This window comes from Bufo gargarizans, chromosome 5 (genome assembly GCF_014858855.1).
Source record: "Bufo gargarizans isolate SCDJY-AF-19 chromosome 5, ASM1485885v1, whole genome shotgun sequence".
In the NCBI taxonomy this organism is placed as follows: Eukaryota; Metazoa; Chordata; class Amphibia; order Anura; family Bufonidae; genus Bufo; species Bufo gargarizans.
Genome location: NC_058084.1, coordinates 119,702,028 through 119,724,753, shown reverse-complemented (window position 1 = coordinate 119,724,753; position 22,726 = coordinate 119,702,028). Strand labels below are relative to the sequence as shown.

General features: G+C 43.4%; 1 protein-coding gene across 1 annotated transcript; it reads left to right on the top strand.

The window, feature by feature from the left end:
* The first annotated feature begins 4,194 nt into the window (after window positions 1–4,194).
* On the top strand, window positions 4,195–21,635 carry MCM4 (minichromosome maintenance complex component 4). Its single transcript, XM_044293422.1, has 17 exons — window positions 4,195–4,306; window positions 6,290–6,363; window positions 9,605–9,769; window positions 10,039–10,202; window positions 10,278–10,379; window positions 10,975–11,070; window positions 11,864–11,959; window positions 12,515–12,653; window positions 13,086–13,306; window positions 13,616–13,736; window positions 14,196–14,455; window positions 15,039–15,404; window positions 15,580–15,707; window positions 15,787–15,994; window positions 18,084–18,312; window positions 18,938–19,071; window positions 21,223–21,635. The coding sequence occupies exons 2-17, from the start codon at window positions 6,294–6,296 to the stop codon at window positions 21,313–21,315; spliced, it is 2,592 nt and encodes an 863-aa protein (XP_044149357.1). The 5' UTR covers window positions 4,195–4,306; window positions 6,290–6,293; the 3' UTR covers window positions 21,316–21,635.
* The last annotated feature ends 1,091 nt before the right edge of the window (window positions 21,636–22,726 follow it).

Below are 22,726 nucleotides of genomic sequence, written 5' to 3'. Positions count from 1 at the left end.
CTGGGAGACGTCTTCATGATGGCATGGACCAAATAAAAAGCAGAAGAAAAATAATAGGGGTATTTACTAAGATCGCCACTCTTGGCATAAAAAAGTCACAAGACCCTGTTTTACAACTTTTTTTAACACCTGTGCAGCAATATTTTGGTGCACGGGCATTTTCATGCCATCCTCGCCACACAGAAGTCGCCTGACACTTTGGCCCATACCAATTTACCATCTTTTACATTCACATTTTCACTCCAGATGCACAGACTCACAGACACCCAGAGATGCGCCTAATTTTTTACAAGGCGCACATCTCATCTTAAAGTAGCCAAATCCTCAGGTAGAGCGGGGGGAGGAGGGGGCAAAGACCAGTGTAAATGACCCACATAGACTCAAATTACAAGAAACTCACATGACTCACTAAATGCAAGGGTCCATTAACACGTCCGTAGAATGGGTCCGGATCCATTCATTCTCTATAGGGCTGGATGAGATGCGGACAGCACACAGTGCTGACGGATGCAGACCCATTTAACTTCCGTGGGGTTTCTGTCAGTGCCTCCGCACCACAAAAAAGTAGTGCATGCACTACTTTTTTGCGGTGCGGACCGTCGGAGGCAGATCGTGGACGGCACTTAAGTGAATGGGTCCGCGTCTGCAGACGGTGGCCACACAGTCAATGCCCCTGCATTGCGGACTGCAACTTGCAGTCCACAGCACGGACCTGGCCGACACATTTGTGTGCATGAGCCCTTATACTGATTTATAATGCATTAGACAATCTTTCACACGAGCGTTACGGATTCTCTCATGAGGTCTGCTCAGGGAAAAACTGATGGTTTTGCAAGCAAGTTCAGTCAGTTTTGTCTGCAATTGCATTCAGTGTTTATTTTTTCCACACGGGTGCAATTTTTCATACATTTTTCCCATGGAAAAAAAACCTGAAGATTAACAATCTACATCTAGCAACCATCAGCGAAGAACGCATTGCATCCGGGTTCAGCCCCATTCACTTCTATGGAACCAGAGCTGCGTAGAAAAACGCAGAATATAGAACATGCTGCGATTTTTCCTGAACACAGAAATGATGCGTGAAAAACATTGAAATGAATGGGTCAGGATTCAGTCCGGATGCTATGTGTTTGCTTCACGCATCACACCCTGACGGAAAGCTCACTTATGTGAAAGAGACCTTAGGCCTCTTTCACACGGGCGCAACGCGGGTGACATGCGGGAAAAGATGCGGGGGCGTTGCAGGAAAATGCGCAATATTTCCCTGTGAGTGAAAAGAGTTTTAATGCGTTTTGCACGCACGTGAGAAAAATCGGCATGTTTGGTGCCCAGACCCGAACCTAGACTTCTTCACAGAAGTTCGGGTTTGGGATCGGTATTGTGTAAATTTTATTATTTTCCCTTATAACATGGTTATAAGGGAAAATAATAGCATTCTTAATACAGAATGCTGAGTAAAATAGGGATGGAAGGGTTAAAAAAAATTATAACTAAACGCACCTCATCCACTTGTTTGCGCAGCCTGGCTTCTCTTCTTTCTTCTTCTTTGATGACCTGGGAGGAAAAGGACCTTTGGTGACGTCACTGCGCTCATCACATGGTCCACCACCATGGTGATGGACCATGTGATGAGCGCAGTGATGTCACCAAAGGTCCTTTTCCTCCCAGGTCATAAAAGAAGAAGAAAGAAGACGAGTTGGGCAGCACGCACAAGTGGATGAGGTGAGTTTAATAAAAAAAAAAATTAACCCCTCCATCCATAATTTACTGTAGCATTCTGTATTCAAGGGTTTCTACCACCTCATTTTGACCGAATTAGCTTTCAGACACTAGCGATCTGATAGTGTCTGATCTCCATAACCATGCAATTCTCAGACCTTTGTGTGGAGCGGTTTCATTAAAAAACTAACTTTTATTCCAATGCAAATGAGCCTCTAGGTGCTATGGGGCATCTTTTCAGCACCTAGAGGCTCGGTCTACTCACACTGTTTGCCGCCCCGCTCATCCGTCAAGTCCGCCCATCTCGTCTTGAATGCCTGCCTCCATCTCAGCCATCGGACGAATTCTCGCTCCTGCACCGTTCACTTCTGTCTTCGGCGCAGTGAGTGAATGATGCGCTCCTGGTGCCGGATTCCTCACTGCGCCTGCGCCGACTACGTCACAGTGAGGAAGCCGGCATCAGGAGAGCGGCCTTCACTCACTGCGCCTGTGCCGAAGACAGAAGTGAACGGCGCAGGCGCGAGAATTCTTCCGATGGCTGAGATGGAGGCAGGCATTCAAGACTAGATGGGCGGGCTTGACGGACGAGCGAGGCGGCATACAGTGTGAGTAGACCGAGCCTCTAGGTCAGTGATGGTGAACCTTTTGGAGACCGAGTGCCCAAACCGCAACCCCAAAACCCCCTTATTTATCGCAAAGTGCCAACGTGGCAAGTTAACCTGAATCCTACAGTCCAATATAGTATATATTCCTATGTACTTTATCATGTAGTAGCTATAATAGCCTGTCTACATTCAGTGCGCTGCCTGTGCTGTTCATGGTGCGTCCTGCGCTGATGAATGGCAAGAAAGGTCTAAGGCATATTGGTACACTCAGACTTTTTCCATTCGGGTGCAATGCGTTTTGATGCGTTTTTCACGCACGTGATAAAAAAACTGAAGGTTTACAAACGACATCTCTTAGCAACCATCAGTGAAAAATGCATTGCATCCGCACTTGCTTCCGGATGCAATGCGTTTTCACTGAAGCCCCATTCACTTCTATGTGGCCAAGGCTGCATGAAAAACGCAGAATATAGAACATGCTACGTTTTTCAGGCAACGCAGAACTGATGCGTGAAAAAAGTGCTCATGTACACAGACCCATTGAAATGAATGGGTCAGGATTCAGTGTGGATGCTATGTGTTCACGTCACGCATTGCACCCGCGCGGAAAACTCACTCGTGTGAAAGGGACCTGCCGGATCCGACAATCTGTATGCAAACGGAATCCATTTGTAGACGGATCCGTCTCACAAATGCATTGCAATACCAGATCCGTTTCTCCGGTGTCATCCAAGTCTGCGCATGTACAGACAGGAAGACCGGATTCGTCAATGCGTCAATTTTAATGCCGGATCCGGCACTAATACATTCCAATGGAAAAAAATGCTGGATCCGGCATTCTTGCAAGTGTTCAGGATTTTTGGCCGGAAAGAAAAATGCAGCATGCTGCTTTTTTTTCTCCGTCCAAATACCGTAAAAGGACTGAACTGAAGACATCCTCAACGGATTGCTGTTCTGGCGGATAGTTTTATTCCAGCCGCCTCGGCGTGTATGCTGTGCTGCTGCTGGAACTCCGTCCCATCCCCATTATAGTCAATGGAGCCGGAGTGGTAGTCCGGGGGCACGCGTGCTCACGCGGCAGCACAGATCCGACAGGCTGTTCACCCGCTGGAACAGCCTGCCGGAGTTCCTTGCCGCTAGTGCCCTAAGCACAGTGCCATACATTGTACAATGGCTGTGCTTGGTATTGCAGCTCAGCCCCATTGACTTGAATGGGGCTGAGCAGCAACTGGTGCACGTGACCAACAAACGGTGACGTCACTGGCCTAGGAAGAGGCTGCAGTGCTCATGGAGAGCTGTCCTCTTCTAACAGCTGTTGGCGGGGGTCCTGGGTGTCAGAGCTTCTACGGCCGGCAGTCTGTGCTCCTGGCTGGAGCAGTTTTTTGCCAATATTTACACCTGGAAAAATTGCATAAATGTTAGTAAATTTGCGACTAAAATAGTGGCAAGTCTCTACCTGACAGCCGTACTGCACATAACAGTGTGGCCCAGTAAAATAATGCTAGCAGCCATACTAATGAAAGCTTCCACTGCATTTCTTGTATTTTTTTCTTCTTGAACTTTCCGAACCCCGGCACTAGATGGCGCCCACGCTCCCTCAGCACTACCGAGGCCATATCACGTCTCGCTTTGTTGCCAGTAGAGGTCGGAAGTCGCGGTGACTGTACCATTAGGGAAAGAAATCTATTTTATTACATATAATTAATTAAAATAATACGGTATGCTCATATTTACGAATGCGTTTTATAAAACCACTCTTGCTAACTTTTCTGTGCTTGGGGCATAAGAGAACATACATTTTCTAGTAGTTTAACTTTACTCCCCCCCCCCCCTTCAAGGATCGAACATTCCTTCTAGTCAGAGCGAAGAAGAAAACTCCCGCGAAACTGGTCACGTGACACCGCGATTGGCGCGAATTCTTCTGGCGGGAGAAGAAGCTGCAGCCGGACAACAACGTGAGAGAGTTCAGAGCGGCTCCTCGGGTGAGTGTGTGGCCCCCACTAGGGTGCGAGCTGGACACCTCATTACTGCACTTAGTGTTGGTGGAGAGCTAGAAACCTCAGTGGACACTGGTTAGATCAACGGAATGGCTTCAGTTCTCTGCTTCTGGATTCCGGCTGTGTTTCCTGTGGGCGAGTGAATGTGATTGCCTAGAGCCAGGCTCTCTGTACACGCGTGTTTACATTGTGTCGCTATGCGGTTTTAACGCTTTAGAAGGTTTCTGTCACATAATAATAAATGTAAAGTTTAACCCCCCCCCCCCCCACACCACCACCACCTGCCGATAAAAATCTATTTCTTCTTTGATTCATGTGAACAGAGTTCTAGAAATCCCTTTCGCTTGGATGCACGTTTGATAAGAATTTTGTATTGTAAATCCCACACAAGTACTCCAGATCATGTGCTCTAGTCGGGCAGCATTATGTGAGCGCAGCTCTGCAGTGTGGGCGGATGTGATGGAGGCCCTGGCCAGTCTGGGTTTCTGGCGATCACCTGGTCTTGGCTCACAATCACTGATCCCAAACCACACATTGGTCTAATGGTTCAGAGGAACTTGATCTTCTCTATGTAACTCCTTATCCTACCTATCCATCAGATCAGTAGGGAGAGAGCTGAGCCCAGGACTTGGCTCTCTCTGGATCCCCCATAGAAAAGCGGCCGTTCTATCCATGGGAGCTGCAGCGATATGGTGCTGTTCTCGTGGTTGGTGGGTGTCACAACAGTAGGACCGCCACTGTTTTAAATTGTCCCCTGTCTTGTTGATGCAGGATAACTTTAACCCACTGGAATACCCCTTTAAATGGGTATTCTCTCCTAGACATTATGGCATATACACAGGACATGGGTGGGTGGCCCCACATGCAGATTTCTCCACTTCCATGGGAGCTAAAATAAATAAATGACCAAGTAAACTATTTCCAAACGCCAATGGAAGTGAATGGAGAAATCTGCACCTGAGCGGCCACCTCTCCATTAACAGCGGCTGTGAGATGGAAGTCTGTTCTCCATAGTTGCAGGTGGGATCTACGTCTGATATATTTATAGCAGCTTTTGGGGATATATACTCCTTATACCTATGCAGCATCCAAGGAGTTTGATAGCGGGAGGGTGCTCCTTTTGTCAATAAATTAGTACCCCCAGTGATGTCATTGTGGGGGGCTTAAAGTTGGACAACTGTTAGGTGCTGGCATAGCAAAAGTCAACCTTCGGCACATGGCCGTATCCATTTTTGTGATCAAGGATACCGGCTGAATACATGCCGCCATTTTTATTTTTATTTTTTTATAACTCCTGCAGAAATGTCCTTGTCCGAAAAACAAACAAGAATAGAACATTTTCTATCATTTTTGTGGAGCTGCGGAACTGACTAAAGTCTGCATGCCATCCACAAAAAAGGCCGATTGGATGCCGACCAAAACTAGGGCGTGTACACGAGCCCTAACGCTGAGGCCTCATGCACAAGACCATATTTTCAGTCCGGATCCGATTTGCATTTTTTTTGCAGATCTATTCTAGACCCGTTAATTTCTCGTCCGTGTGCTGTACGGCCGTGCCGCAAATTATGGAAAGTGTCCTATTGTCTGTCTTGCAGACAAGAATAGGCATTTTTACAGTGGGGCCTGTAATTTTTTTGGGGATGTACACAGACTGCATCCATATTTTGCGGGTCACAAAACGGATACTGTCGTCTGCAGGAGGCCTAAGGCTGAGGTCACGTTTGCATTGGAGGCTCCATTTAGTATTATACATGTGACTAGCTTTTTTTGTGAAATAATGTCGGGGGCGTGCAGCCTCTGATTCTCATTCTCACAGCAGACTCATCTTTTAAATGGGCATCAGTTGAAACGTATTTTGACATTTGTAACTTGTCATTTACGTAGTGAACTGAGCTTTATGTGCACAAGTCTGGAAAACCCATTTATTGTCATCTCTGAGAATATAATTCTTGTTTCATTCATTTCCAGCACCATGTCTTCCCCATCATCCACACCAAGCCGCAGAAGGAACAAGCGAGGGCGAGGCAGCAATCCTCCAACTCGTAAGTAATTCTTTATTCTGAGATGTGCAGTTGTTTGTGTCTAAGGCTACCTTCACACTCGCGTTTTGTGCGGATCCCTCATGGACGGATCCGTTCAGATTATGCAACAGTCTGGTTCCGTTCAGAACGGATCCATTTGTAGTATCTTTAACATAGCCAAGACGGATTCCTTTTTCTGTTGTGCCAGATTGTGCTTCCATGGGGGTTCTGTTCTGCATCTCCGGGTTTGCGGACCTATTCAAGTGAATGGGTCCGCATCCGTGATGCGGAATGCTCACGGAACGGTGTCCGTTTATTGTGGATCCGCATATGCGGTCCGCAATACGGAAAAGTAACCCATACATTCGTGTGCATCAGCCCTTATAAACATGGGCATAAGCTTTAACTGTTTCACTGCCAGGTTTTTGGGGGGCATTTTGCACCTCTGTTAGCTAAGGCAATGTGTGTATAGATAAAACCTAAATTATCAAAATCATACTAATCCCCCGTACCCATATATTTTCTGAAAGTAGACACCCTGCGCATTGTCAAAATGCTGCTTAGCGCTTCATACTCACACCATCATGCAATTTTGTTTCAATCTATTTTTTTTTTGAATCAAATCGTTTTTATTAAACCACTAAAGACAGAAGTTTACAAATCAATACAATGTCTTTTCTTACTCTATCCACATTACGGAATCAGTGTACATCAGTATCATATCAGTACCAACACACTTACAATACAAGTATCTGCATGTACTATATACTCATAGGAAAACAATAGACACCAGGAATTATAAATGTCTAAACCCTCCCAAACCCCACCCCCCGCCCTGTAAACTAGTCTTGTATCTGTCTGAGCCTATTTGACCACATGGGTATGAGATAACCAATCACTCCACAGTTTATCAAACTTCTGAGGACACCCTCTTTTCACAAACACGTTTCAATCTAATTTTAACTAATTTGAAATTGGTGAGGTCAGGTGACATTTATCTGATGCAAAGATTAATGACGTCTGGTGCACCGAAGTGTTCCATTCACTTCTGAGAGTTACTAGAGCAGCTGAGCAAGTACACATGCTGGTAGTTGTAGTTTCACAGCGGCTGAAGGTTGTCAACCCCTCATCTAACATGTACGGCCAGTTTCTCTTTAAAAGGCCTCATGCACACGACCGTTGTGTGCATCCGTGGCCGTTGTGCCGTTTTCAGTTTTGTTTTTTTTCGCGGACCCATTGACTTTTAATGGGTCCATGGAAAAATCGGAAAATGCACTGTTTTGCAGCCGAGGCCGTGATCCGTGTATCCTGTCAGTCAAAAAAATATGACCTGTCCTATTTTTTTGACGGACAACGGTTCACGGACCCATTCAAGTCAATGGGTCCGTGAAAGAACACGGATGCACACAAGATTGGCATCCGTGTCCGTAGGTTGCTTTCATACAGACGGATCCGAAGAGCCGTCTGCATAAAAGCTTTTTCAGATCTAAGTTTTCACTTCATGAAAACTCATATCCGACAGTATATTCTAACACAGAGGCGTTCCCATGGTGATGGGGATGCTTCTAGTTAGAATACACTACAAACTGTGTACAAGACTGCCCCCTGCTGCCTGGCAGCACCCAATCTCTTACAGGGGGCCGTGATCAGCACAATTAACCCCTTCAGGTGCGGCACCTGAAGGGGTTAATTGTACTATCATATCCCCCTGTAAGAGATCATGGCTGCCAGGCAGCAGGGGGCAGATTCCCCCCCCCCCTCCCCAGTTTGAATATCATTGGTGGCCAGAGCGGGCCCCCCTCCCTCCCTCTATTGTAATAATAGCTTGGTGGCCGGTGTGCGCCCCCATCGGGGCCCCCCCCCCCCCCCTTCCTCCCTCTATTGTAATAAATCGTTGGTGGCACAGTGTGCGCCCCCATCGGCCCCCCCTCCCTCTATAGCAGTAACAACATTGGTGGTCAGTGTGCGGCCTCCCATCCCCCCCCCGGTCATTGGTGGCAGTGGAGTTCCCATCGGAGACCCAGTTTAATCGCTGGGGCTCCGATCGGTAACCATGGCAACCAGGACGCTACTGCAGTCCTGGTTGCCATGGTTACTTAGCAATAGTAGAAGATTCATAGATACCTGCTTGCTGCTGCGATGTTTGTGTCCGGCCGGGAGCTCAACCTACTGGTAAGTGACAGGTCTGTGCGGCGCATTGCTAAATGATCTGTCACTTACCAGTAGGAGAAGCTCCCGGCCGGTCACAGACATCGCAGCAAGCAGGTAGGGGGGGGGAGATGGGAGGCCGCACACTGGCCACCAATGTTGTTACTGCTATAGAGGAAGGGGGGCCCGATGGGGGGCGCACACTGTGCCACCAACGATTTATTACAATAGAGGGAGGGGGGGGGGGGCCGCACTGGCCACCAATGATATTCAAACTGGGGAGGGGGGGGGGGGGGTCTGCTGCCTGGCACCCCTGATCTCTTACAGGGGGATATGATAGTACAATTAACCCCTTCAGGTGCGGCACCTGAGGAGTTAATTGTGCTGATCACGGCCCCCTGTAAGATCGGGTGCTGCCAGGCAGCAGGGGCAGTCATGTACACAGTTTGTAGTATATTCTAACCTGAAGCGTCCCCATCACCATGGGAACGCCTCTGTGTTAGAATATACTGTCGGATCTGAGTTTCACGATGTAGCTCATATCCGACAGTATATTCTAACATAGAGGCGTTCCCATGGTGATGGGGACGCTTCAAGTTAAAATATACCATCGGATTGGAGAAAACTCCAATCCGATGGTATAAAAGAACTCCAGACTTTACATTGTAAAGTCAATGGGGGACGGATCCGTTTGAAATGGCACCATATTGTGTCAACGTCAAACGGATCCGTCCCCATTGACTTGCATTGTAATTCAGGACGGATCCGTTTGGCTCCGCACGGCCAGGCGGACACCAAAACAACTTTTTTTTCATGTCCGTGGATCCTCCAAAAATCAAGGAAGACCCACGGACGAAAAAACTCTCACGGACCTACGGACCCTGTTTTTGCGGACCGTGAAAATAAACTGTCATGTGCATGAGGCCAAACTCAGAATCTTTCACATTACCTTTATAATATGTAAGCTTTTGTAGGTTTCAGTTTTGTATGTTTGAGGTGCCTTAATATTTATCGGTTATCATGCCTAAGCAAGCTAGTGCACAAGGAAGGAGGCAAGATGTAAAGTAAAATCGCATGCTGATTTTTTTATTTTTTAATTTTTTTTTAAATCAAGCACGCAGTGAGGAAGTTCACTCACCTCCATCTCAGAGACGAAGGACTGAAGATTCCACATCGATTAGTGAACTTTTGCCCATGCCAACTTCACCATCTGGTGATCAACAGAGCCCCAGTGGACAAGAACTGCTATTCTCTAGCCCAGCACCATCACGACATTCAAGTATGTTTAGGTTTCTGTGCAGTTATATGTATGTTATGTACCTTGTAAGTTCGATTTTTACCTGTTGTATTTTGTGTTGCCTTTTAAAAAAAAAAAAAGTTTTTTTTTAAGGTGAAATGTGGTAAATCAGTGTGGTATTTGCAGTTTTTATAGGTGATCCACACTGATTTGACATGTTTAAAAATTAATACAACTGTAGTAGATGTAAACTATCTAAATGTAAAACTTAAATATGTTAAGGTAAACGTTGCTGTTTTATGACATTGCAGTTGTTCAGAGTGAACTGGACTTGAGCTCTCCTTTGACATATGGAACTCCAAGCTCTAGAGTGGAGGGGACGCCTCGGAGTGGTATCCGAGGCACTCCTGCTAGACAAAGGCCTGATTTAGGATCAGCACGCAAACTAAAGCAGGTGGATTTGCAGTCCGACCAGGTGGGTTTATCATTATGTAGTGACTGATAAATTGCTGTGTCCTTCTCTACAATATACCTTTTCTGCTATTTGCAGCCTGCAGCAGAGGAGCTGGTGACTAATGAACAATCCATGGAACAAAAGTTAGTGATTTGGGGAACGGATGTCAATGTGATTACATGCAGGGAGAAATTCCAGGTGAGTAAACGGTAAAGGATCCTTTACTTTAGTTTTCAATATTTACCTTGTTTACCAGAGTTTTGACGCCATCATGGGCAATCGGACCTTTAGTAGGTGAATTGCATGCAGCCAGAAGTTAATGAAGCCGATCAGCTGGTGCATTTCTGTAAAAACATAGCTACTTAGTTGGAAGGGTTTGTCCTGAACACTAACATAAAGGGTCATGCCACACAACATGGCCGTACGGGCTGCAGCAGGCTCTTAATAAACGAATGAAGGACGCACTGTTCAGTCAGTCTACATTGTTAATTGCTTTGCGTTATTGGAGGTGCCATACGGCTGTTAACCATGCACACAGTAAATATTGTGGTCTTAATTGATTAAATTAGAACCCTCTGCTCCCCTGTACAGCTGCATGGTAGTTGACTGCAGCACAGGCATATCCCACATGAAGAGGGCACACTTATTTTATTCACACGTGTGAATGTGCTAGCTTTTTGCATAATTTTTTTTTTTTTATGTAAAATTATTCGTACTTCTTATTATTGCAGTACCTGGTGCAAAGTTTTGTTTGTTTTTTTTCAAATATTGTAACACTTTTTTTTTTTTATAGCGGTTTATCCAGCGCTTTATTGATCCAGCTGCCAAAGAGGAGGAAAATGTTGGCTTGGATTTGAATGAGCCTATTTACATGCAGCGTCTTGAAGAGGTCAGGTTGATGCTTAATTTAGCATGTATGTTGGTGATAAAGGGTTTTATGAGATTTTACTACTGATGATTTATTCTCTGGATAGGTCCTCGGTATCTGATCGATGGAGGTCCGATTCCCTGGGACCCTTGTTGTTCAGCGGTTTGAGAATGCACCAGATTTCCTGTGAACGCTGCAGACTTCTCTGCTTTTCCTAAGGCCCCATGCACACGGCCGTGTGCGGGCCGTGGAACCGTGGCCTGGATCCCTCCTGAGAGCAGGAGCGCACGGCGTCACTGGTTGCTATGACGCCGTGCGCTCCCTGCTGCCGCCGCAATACAGTAATACACTGGTATGATCTATACCAGTGTATTACTGTACTTTGCCGGCAGCAGGGAGTGCACGGCGTCATAGCAACCAGTGACGCCGTGCGCTCCTGCTCTCAGGAGGGATCCAGGCTGCGGTTCCACGGCCCGCACACGGCTGTGAAACACGGCCGTGTGCATGGGGCCTAAGCCAGTGATATCACTCATCTTTCATGTGGCCTAGGAGCAGCTCAGCCCTATTGAAGTGAATGGGGCTGAGCTGTGATACCAAGCACAGCCGTTGTACTATGTAAAGTGCTGTAAGAGCGCAGTTGCTTCTCTAGAACAGCTGGTCGTGGGGGTCCGATCAAATACTGATGATCTATTCTGAGCATATGTCATCAGTTAAAAAAAAACTCAGAAAACCCTTTTAACTTTTTGTTGTTTTACCAGTACATGTTGCTGCTCTACCTAACACCCTGCCTTTTTTCTTTCCACAAATTTTATAGATCAATGTCGTTGGCGACCCATTCTTAAATGTTGATTGTGGGCATCTCAGAACATTTGATCAAGATCTGTATAGACAGCTAGTTTGCTATCCACAGGTAATAATGCATAAATAAATGTAACCAGCCCTTAAGTGGCTGTAAACATGGCAAGTAAAGTAAGCAGTTAAGTCCTTGTTAACTTCTGTGTATTGCTTCCCATTAACCTTTTGGGTTCTGTTTTGATCTGACACTTAACAGCAAAATAGCAGTTTTTTTTCTGCCTCCTATAAAAACTGGCCCAAAAAGTTGTACCTCAAAATGCCACCAGTCCCACAAAAAACAAGCCCTCTCGCATTGATGTTGATGGAAATTAAAATGTTTGTCTTTTGAATGCAACAGTTATTTTCGAGTATATATTTTTGTTGTGGAAAGTAACAAATAAACCCAAATTTGGGGTACAAATACAACCCAATATGTTTGTACCCTGCTATGGTGCCATATCAAAACAGACCATTATACTCTTGGTAATCAAGTGTATTCAGTTCACCTGTTAAGATGCATGGGAGTTTTGGAGATGAAGTGGAATGTTTAAATTTTTTTTATTTTTTTTTTTGTATGCCCTAAATATTTTTCGTCTGAAATCATAACTTATCCCTATCAATCTTTTTCTAGGAAGTTATTCCGACTTTTGATATGGCAGTTAACCAGCTTTTCTTTGAGCGTTACCCTGATTCTATTTTGGAACATCAAATTCAAGTGAGACCTTACAATGCCTTAAAAACTAGAAATATGCGAAGTTTGAATCCTGAAGGTAATGCTTGTTACAGTACATGTGCAGATATTTAAATTTTTGTTTTGAGTTAATGCCCAAATAAGATTCTGTAATCTTAACGTGCCAATAGACTTGCAAAGTGGTAGCAACCAATCTCTTCTGTCCAACATTTTTTGGGGGGTTTTAAATCAAAGGCGGACACTAACACATGAATAAAAACCAGCCTTTGTTGCCAGTAGTAAATGTTCTACATAAAAAAAAAAAATTCAGTGCGGTTTAACGTGAAATTCAGTTTCCTGTGGTCAATAAAGTACCGGTATATCGAGTATCCTTCATGAATATGAAAATAGTAATTGACGGTCTTCTCACTTGTTCTCTAACACTTAATAAGACATTGGGATTTCTATTTAATTAGCAGCTGAAAAGAAATTCAGTGGGGAGTGATGGTTCACTTTCAAAAATATTTTACAGATATTGATCAGCTGATCACAATTGGCGGAATGGTTATTAGGACTTCGCAGATTATCCCAGAAATGCAAGAAGCTTTCTTTAAATGTCAAGTGTGCTCCTTTAGCACAAGAGTGGAGATTGACAGAGGTCGGATTGCAGAACCAGCTGTCTGCAAACATTGTAATACCACACACAGCATGGCGTTAATCCACAATCGCTCCATGTTTTCGGATAAACAAATGGTATGTCTGATTTACTCATTACTGTATTCTGTGCTGTCTAACAAAGGCTAGGCCAGCAGAGCACACTTTCTTTTGTAGATGGTAATAACTATTCGAAGTAGAATGATTGTGGGATGTGACTGAGCCTTAATAATGTAAACTGTAGCAGCACAGCTGTTCACATGAGAACATCTACCATAGTATAATGTATACTCTCCTTGCTTTCATGAATGGAAACATTTGTTAGTAAAAAAAAAAAAAAAAAGATTTCAGCAGCTGTAGGGATTCTTGGTCTGAAAATGCACTTTTGATATTGATGTTACTTTTCAGATAAAGCTACAAGAGTCTCCTGAAGATATGCCTGCTGGACAAACTCCTCACACTATAATTTTATATGGACACAATGACTTGGTGGATAAAGTGCAGCCTGGAGATAGGGTCAATGTGACCGGTAAGGTCCAAACTGTTCATAAATGTTTTTATCTTGGAATCTACAGTAATAGTTACAATACAGACCAGGAGTATAGTGCAGGTTTTATTTCTGTATACCACGGTCCACATTTACTAATGTGAGTGCATCAAGGTTTAGGTTTAAACTGTCCAAAAATTTGACGCATCTAGGATTAGAGAAAATTGTCTTTTTTCTATTCTGACAAGTGTGAAAGGGGACAAGCAACATTTTGAACCAAAATTGCACACAACTTCACAATTTTGGTGTAAAATTCTACATTATACTAATGTTAATATAGAGACTAGTGTGCAGCCATACATCAGGTTTGTAATCCAGCCTGAGCCGCTGTTAACTTTGGTTCCTCTGTAGACAGATGCGTTGTTTACACTGGTGAAGCATTGTGGGGTTTTTCTTGTTGTAGTGGAACATGTTAACTTAATTTTACATGTTAACTTGCAGGCATTTACAGAGCAGTTCCCATCCGTGTAAACCCCAAAGTTAGAAATGTCAAGTCTGTATATAAGACTCACATTGATGTCATCCATTATCGGAAGACTGACTCCAAGCGTTTACATGGAATTGATGAGGAGAATGAGCAAAAGATGTTCACTGAGGAACGTGTACAGATGTTGAAGGAACTGGCTGCTAAACCTGACGTCTATGAACGGCTTTCTTCAGCTCTAGCACCAAGTATATATGAACATGAAGATATCAAAAAGGTATATCCTTAAGCCACTTGGGTTTCTGCATGGCTACATTTTGGTTTATTGAAGTACATCCACACAGGGTGAAAAACCTTTTGGCTTTTCTGTCAGGATTTGTGGATGGAAAATCTGCTGCAGAATTTAGTTGAAGCAAAGTGGATGACGTTTAACAGATTTCATCCACATACTGCAGAAATCTGCTTTTAAATGTACCTTCTCAATGTAGTAGAAAAAAAGAAACCAAGATATGACATTTGAAAGGTGAATATATTCCATGATTGGGGAAGGGCGATACATCATAAAGGTCATTTATTGTATTCTGATCTGTGGAATGCTGGCAGTTGGACCCCCACCTATCTGATATTGATGACCTATTCTGAGGATTGGTTATCAATATAAGATAAGTGGACAACCCCTATAAGGTATATTACATAATTTGATGTTCAGCTGTACTGACTTATTCAGTTTGTACAGTGACCGTTTAAGCTCCAGTGCTATTTTAGCTGTGGTAGGATTTGTGGTCAAGATGTGAAAGGGTTAATGAATGTTAAGTCAATTTATTTTCTGTTTAGCTTTAAATATTTCTATGTCTGTGCAGGGTATTTTGCTGCAGCTGTTTGGTGGCACACGGAAGGATTTCAGCCATACAGGAAGAGGAAATTTCAGAGCTGAAGTTAATATTCTTCTGTGTGGTGATCCTGGCACAAGTAAATCACAACTTCTCCAGTATGTGTACAACCTTGTACCTAGAGGCCAGTATACTTCTGGGAAAGGTTCAAGTGCTGTAGGTTTAACAGCCTATGTGATGAAGGACCCCGAGACAAGACAGCTGGTTCTCCAAACAGGAGCTTTGGTGCTAAGTGACAATGGCATTTGTTGCATTGATGAGTTTGACAAAATGAGTGAGAGTACTAGATCTGTACTTCATGAAGTCATGGAACAGCAGACACTATCAATTGCTAAGGTATGTGTGCATACTGGTACAGCCTGAAAGCATTTGATTGTGTTTTGGGCTAAAATGTTAATTTTTTTGTCCCTCATAAAACAAGTTTAGTGCTTATTTCAGACTGCACTGAACAATGTGGATACCCAGATGTCTAAATGCTTATGGATGTTTTTCTTTGTTCTCCGTTCTTTAGGCTGGGATTATCTGTCAGCTAAATGCACGTACATCTGTTCTAGCTGCTGCAAATCCTGTGGAGTCTCAGTGGAATCCTAAGAAAACCACAATTGAGAACATCCAGCTTCCACACACCCTTCTATCAAGGTAAACTGGTTTTGGATTCACTGGTTTCTGGAGATGCTGCATAAAATCAGAAGTTCCAAACTCTATCTGTTTTTCTTAGATTTGATCTTATATTCTTGATGTTGGATCCACAAGATGAGACCTATGACCGGCGCCTGGCTCACCATCTTGTTGCTTTGTACTATCAGAGTGAGGAGCAGTTAAATGAAGAGCAACTGGATATGGCAGTATTAAAAGATTACATAGCATACGCTCGCACTTATGTCCATCCACGACTGAGTGAGGAAGCCAGCCAAGCTCTTATTGAGGTAATGGCTATGGACAATGCAGCTGTTGAAGCTAGGGGCATCTACAGAATTATATTTGAAGGGTTTTCTGGGATTTTAATATTGATGACCTATTCTCTGCCATGGCTTTCTCCATGCTCACCAAACACAGTACATTGTATAGCGGCTGTGCTTGGTATTGCAGCTGAGCCCCATTCACTTCAATGCGGCTTAGCTGCACCTAGGCCATGTGATCGATGAACGTGACGTCACTCGACCTGGGGAAAGCAGAGAGAAGGTTGTGGCCCTACTGCAAGCGCCACTGCCTTCTTGAGCAGCTGATCAGCGGGGGGTCCTGGATGTCGGATCCCCATCGATCCATACTGATGACCTATTTATAAGGTTCATGCACATGGCTGTATTATGGATCTGTTTTTACACAATAGTGGACTTCATGAAGCCCCTGAATGCCTTGATTTTCATTTGTAGTTATCTGACAGAAAAATTAATAATTCGGGCATGCTCTATGCATGTCAGATGTATGAGACAGTTATAGATGACATGGAGGCCATGTGCACTGCAGGGCAGACTTTGTGCGTGCATTGCAAATCCTGTAGATTCTTTAGCAACATGTATACAGTCCTTGTTTCTCCATGGAATTGAGTTCAATTTACTGCTAAGGCCTTGTTCACACATCAGTTATTGTGAGCGAAAACCAGGTTCGGGTCAAAAACACAGAACGGTTACAGATCTTTTCATTATGCCTTATCTCTGTGTAGCCTCCACTCCTGGTTTTGGCTCACAAAAACTGATGGAAATAACTGATCAAAAATCTGATGTGTGAACAAGGCCTAAATTTGGCATGTTTAAAAAAATAAAAATAAGTTACTTAAAAGGGTTGTGCCAAAATTTAACTGTATCCCGCCCAACAGATTATTGCAGGTATATCACTTTCCCCTAATTCCACCATTTATCAAAACTGCCTTATTTCAAAGTTGTTAGCCTATCGATGCGCCCCGTGGCAAGTCGGTTTCGATTTTCAGCTGCTGTTAGTAATGTCCTGTATTGGCGCCTTGTGATACAGGACGCACATGCTCATGGCACGTCTATGCTTTCCTTTTAATAACCACTCCCCTATGTGCAGTCAGTTACAGATGGATAGACCGGCAGATAGATAAACAGAATGTGGAATATTTATCAAAACTGGAACAAAGGAAAACCAACTTAGTTTCTCATAGTAACCAATCAGAAAGATCCTTTCATTTTCCAGCAGAGCTCTAAAAGAATTAAAGGTGGAATCTGGTTGCCTTAGGCTATGATAAATCTCCCCCCAATGATGAATTTTGTTATAAAAAATAATGAACAATCCTGTTACAGAGCATTGAGTGTGTGGAGGTAGAAAATGAACTGGTTAATGTCACATCTCCTGCAGATGTCGGGACACCTCTCGCTGCCCTAAGGCATGATGGGGCAGTAATTGCAAGACAAACCAGAAAGTAAGATTCAAGCATGGGGAATAATAAAGGGGAAAAAAAAGGCAAGTGAGGTAAATTTGAAGAGAATTGGGGGGGAAAAAAACATTCCAAGAAGGGGAATGAGAGCTAGAGTAAAATTAACCTAAGGGTCCATTCACACAACTGTGTATTTTCTGTCTGCATCGGTTACTCAGTTTTGTGGATTGGCTGTGGACCCATTCATTTCAGTGGGGCTGCAAAAAGTGAGGACAGCATGTGCTGTCCATATCCGCACTTGTGTTCCGCAGCCCAGAAAAAAGATAAGAATACTTATACCTGTCTGCAAAAATGGACAAGAATAAGACATGTTCTATCATGGGGAAGGACGTTCTGATCTGCAAAATGATATAGTTTTGTGAATGGACCCCTAGAGTGAAAAGCAGTTTATGGCACAGCCTCTATAATGTTCATTTATCAAGGGAGAACAAAATATCACTACCTGGCAGTTCATAAATCTCCTCATATAAGTGGTCCTTCAGGCAGAATGATGGCTTTATATTTTCCCAGCACCAAAAGAGATTTACAAATGCTTACCTTACAGCTTTATTTACTAGGTCTGTTTAAGACCTGAGGTGTAAAATGTTTTCAATGTTCCTATATTGCTTTTTATTTCAAAGGCTTATGTAGACATGAGGAAAATTGGCAGTGGTCGTGGAATGGTATCTGCTTACCCAAGGCAGTTGGAGTCTCTGATCCGTCTTTCTGAAGCTCATGCCAAAGTGCGCTTTTCCAGTAAAGTGGAAACCATTGATGTAGAAGAAGCTAAACGTCTTCATCGTGAAGCTTTAAAACAGTCCGCAACAGATCCAAGAACTGGCATTGTAGATATCTCAATTCTTACTACAGGTAAAGGCAATTTAGTAATACTTGACTAAATCTTCCATTAAGAAAAGTGTTGGTTTGACTTCTTTGAATTGGCGTGCGTGCACTTTGTGCATTGTCTTATTTATGACCTAACTGGTCCTTTTTATTTTCCTATGGGAGTGAAATTTGTTTGACAGCATCAGTTATGTCATTAAACAGATGCTGTATGTCCAGCTGGTGCCCAAAATGTCTTTGGTGGCTCTACATAACTAAAAAGCAATAATAAAACTGACCGGAAGGAACTGATAGAAGTACACAGTCTCAGACCTCTCATAGCTGGTTTAAATTAATGGGGCAGATATATTAATAGTGCAGAATTGGACTAGACAGTCTGAAAAATGCACTAGGCTTATCACAATGGCTGATGGTAAATATGGTAGACCTGCAGACTGTCAAAGCTTTTCCACCAGTTTGGTGATTTACTATGTAGCAGAATCTTACTCCTGATTTTTGGGCTTTTATGTTAACCATGCCCCTTTTTTGTTCTGTGAGGCAATATTAAATCTGCCCCAATGTGTGTGAATGTGGCACCCCCACTCCCCCCATAGGTTTTTAACTTTGTCTGTCGCTAGCGTGTTTTCTTACCCATATAAACTGAATTTTCTAGGAATGAGTGCTACAGCTCGCAAACGCAAAGAGGAACTGGCACAGGTCCTGAAGAAACTGATCCAATCTAAAGGCAAAACACCAGCGTTAAAATACCAGCAGTTGTTTGAGGATCTTCGAGGGCAGTCTGATGCGGTAAGCTTGCGGCTCTTTACTCATTGATTTAATGTTAAGGATCTATGTTTAAATAAAAATGTATATCTCTGACTAATCAGAAATATTACAACATACTCTTTTAAATCCAGTCTATTTTCTTTAAAGGGATTCTGTCACCTCCCCTAAGGCAAAAAACGATTTAAAACCAGCCATGCAGCACAGCTTACCTGGATTAGGCTGTGCTGTTCAATCTTGAAATCCGTCCAGCAGTTAGTTCAAAAAACGAGTTTGATCAATGAGGAAATGCGTCCTGAAGGTGCCCAGAGGGGCGTTTTTTTCTTCTGAGAGAGCCCAGTCCCGCCCCTTTTTCAGTGCCCAGCCCGCCTTCCTTTTACTTCCTAACCGCCGCCCCCAGCCTGCCACAGCCTCTCCTCCCTCTCCTCCCCCTCCCTCTTGCCGAACGAAGTCTCGCACAGGCGCAGTACCCACTGAGGGCTGCGCCTGTGCGATCATCAGGAGACTGAGGGCGGCAGCTTCATCTTCGTCACTGGGCATGCGCCGAGCCCAGTGACGTCCGATGCTCGCTCTTCCCTGCTGAGGGAAGAGCGAGCATCGGACGTCACTGGGCTCGGCGCATGCCCAGTGACGAAGATGAAGCTGCCGCCCTCAGTCTCCTGATGATCGCACAGGCGCAGCCCTCAGTGGGTACTGCGCCTGTGCGAGACTTCGTTCGGCAAGAGGGAGGGGGAGGAGAGGAAGGGGAGGCTGTGGCAGGCTGGAGGCGGCAGTTAGGAAGTAAAAGGAAGGCGGGCTGGGCACTGAAAAAGGGGCGGGACCGGGCTCTCTCAGAAGAAAAAAACGCCCCTCTGGGCACCTTCAGGACGCATTTCCTCATTGATCAAACTCGTTTTTTGAACTAACTGCTGGACGGATCAGTCTTTCCGGTGTCATCCGGAAAAATGGGTCTGGCACTTTATACTTTTTTATTTTATTTTTTTCGGTCTGTGCATGTGCTTACCGGAAGGACTGATCCAGCACCAATACAGTCCTATGGGGAAAAAAATGCCAGATCCGGCATTCAGGCAAGTGTTCAGTTTTGCAAAGGAAAACCGTTATAAATCGCATGTGAAATCTACACCAGCCCCTGGCTACTATAGGTTTCAGGCACATGGATCTCTCAAGATGCCTTAATATTGAGATGTGCATTTCTTAATAAGATGTTTCACTGGCGTAAGGTGGAAAGATGTACTAAATTTATTAAGACTGGCATACAAATTCAGTAAATTGGCCCAATTGTGTTCTCAGGACTGGTCCAAATTTGGAAAACTATCAATTTTAGTTGAAGGAACTCTGTGCCTGCACAAAATAATGTCAGTACTTTTATAGGAGGCTATTCCAACAATGGGTATTTTCTAGAATCGGACTATGGCCACTTTCACAGTATTTTGCTTCACTTTTATAAGTGGAATCTACAGATAAAAATGTAATAGATCTGCACATCTGTGTTAGATCTTGGATCCACTACTGTGTGAGTGGCCATAAGGTGAGTGTGTTGATGATGTGGCTCATGGCCTTAGACTTATTCCACACGCGTGATATGGAATGTGTCTGGGTCTGTTGATGGAAAAAAATTGTTTTGCTCACAAGTTGAGGTTTGTCTGTGGTTGCATTCAGTGTTTCAGTTTATCGATCGGATGCAATCAGTATTTTAAGCTTTTTCTATAGTTGTGAAGCATGTCACTCAACATCTAGGACTAATTAGTGAAAAATGCATTTCATCCAGATGCTTTCCATTTTTCACACAAACCCCATTGATTTCTATTTGGCCAGGGTCTCCATGCAATATGTAGAGAACGGACAGCGCCCTGACTGAATTCTGACTTGTTCATTTCAGTGGGTTTGAGCATATGAGTAGGGATGAGTGAACTTGTGTTTTCAAGTTCGGTGTACAAGGTTCGGGTTATCTAAGAATTCCATCATGGATTCCACTACCACAGAATCCATAGCTGAATTCTTAAATGTTTCTCAGTAGCGAGTTTGTCTTGTGTGACCATCTGCCTTTTTGAAGTTAATGGAAACACCAAGTGAAGAGTACTTCTGGATGCCTGTAATTTTAGCTTGTGATATTGAACTCTTTGGGTTTTTAAATGCTCTTTATAATTAGGAATTGCTTTTTTCTTCTCTGTGCAGGCTATTACGAAGGACATGTTCGATGAAGCTTTGCATGCCCTGGCAGATGAAGACTATTTGACAGTGACTGGCAAGACTGTTCGCTTGTTGTAAAAGACGTACTTGTAGTGTTTGCCGCTTTTCCTTCTTATTGAAGAATCCGAACCAGCATTTGTGACTTGTTATTCTTGCAAATGTAATGGGTTTATATCAATGTATGTAAATATATTTTGCTTTTTATGGATCACTGATTCATAGCATTCACAATAACCAGTGGTTTGCCATAGTTCATTATGTGTAACTGTTTTAGGCTACTAAGCAAAACACTGATGTAAGATTACAGGATAACTGTATTTTTCAAAATGTTGCGTTCTTGTAGAGTAATTTCTAAATGTTATTACATGCAATTAATAAACTTTTTTGCAAATCTGGTATAAATGTCTTAGATTTTATTCCTTTTCATTTGTGATCCTTTTCATTTGTGACTTTGAAATGCAATTGAACAGGTGCAGCTCCACTGTAACCAGCCCTGGCTACTACACAGTGGACAGGGCTTTGTAGTTTGGGTGTCTTAGTTTTTGAGCTACTGTAAGGCAGCTGATCAGTGGGGTTGTGAGGAGTCAGACACCATGCTGATCTGCTATTGATGACCTCTCAGGATCTTCAGAACTATCCTTTAGTAGCAAGGTCCTCCAAGCCTTGAGTGGGACAACCCTTTTCAGGAAGTGCACTGTCCAAGAGGCAGGTTTAGCACCAGGTCTTTTGTAGTGCTCATCTTCAGGGGCTGGCAAATTAGTAAAAAAACAAACAAAAAAAAAAACATGCTGCCCTTTGCACACTTTTTTGCTGCATTTGTTGTGATTAGTGCAGAACTGCCTTGTTTTTTTTATACTGTTGTGCTTAAAGCAGTTTTGCCAATTTTGGAAAAACTGCATCTGGACAGGGTGAAGGACAATCTGTGTCGCATGATTATTCTTAACCCTTTCATGACCAAGGGTCATTGATGCCCTAGTGTCAAAGTCAAAATTTACAAATCTGACATGCGTCACTTTATGTGGTAATAGCTTTGGAACACTTACTTATCCAAGCCATTCTGAGATTGTTTTCTCGTGACACATTGTACTTCATGATAGTCATATATTTGAGTCAATATATTTCACCTTTATGAAAAAAATCCAAAATATACCCAAAATTTGGAAAAATTCACAATTTTCCAAATTTCAATTTCTCTGCTTCTTAAACAAAGTGATAAATATTTTATTAGGTAACATTCCCCATGTCTGCTTTATGTTGGTATCATTTTTGAAATGTCATTTTATTTTTTTAGGACGTTAGAAGTTTAGAAGCAATTCTTAAAATTTTTAAGAAAATTTCCAAAACCCACTTTTTAAGGACCAGTTCAGGTCTGAAGTCACTTTGTGGGGCCTACATAGTAGATACCCCCATAAATGACCCCATTGTAGAAACTACACCCCTCAAGTTACTCAAAACTGATTTTACAAACTTTAACCCATTAGGTGTTTCA

Coding starts and splice junctions, on each gene's coding strand:
- MCM4 (XM_044293422.1), top strand. CDS start 6,294: ATGTCTTCCCCATCATCCACACCAAGCCGCAGAAGGAACAAGCGAGGG. Junction 13,737..14,195: donor AGATAGGGTCAATGTGACCG/GTAAGGTCCAAA, acceptor GTTAACTTGCAG/GCATTTACAGAGCAGTTCCC. Junction 15,405..15,579: donor AGACACTATCAATTGCTAAG/GTATGTGTGCAT, acceptor TCCGTTCTTTAG/GCTGGGATTATCTGTCAGCT.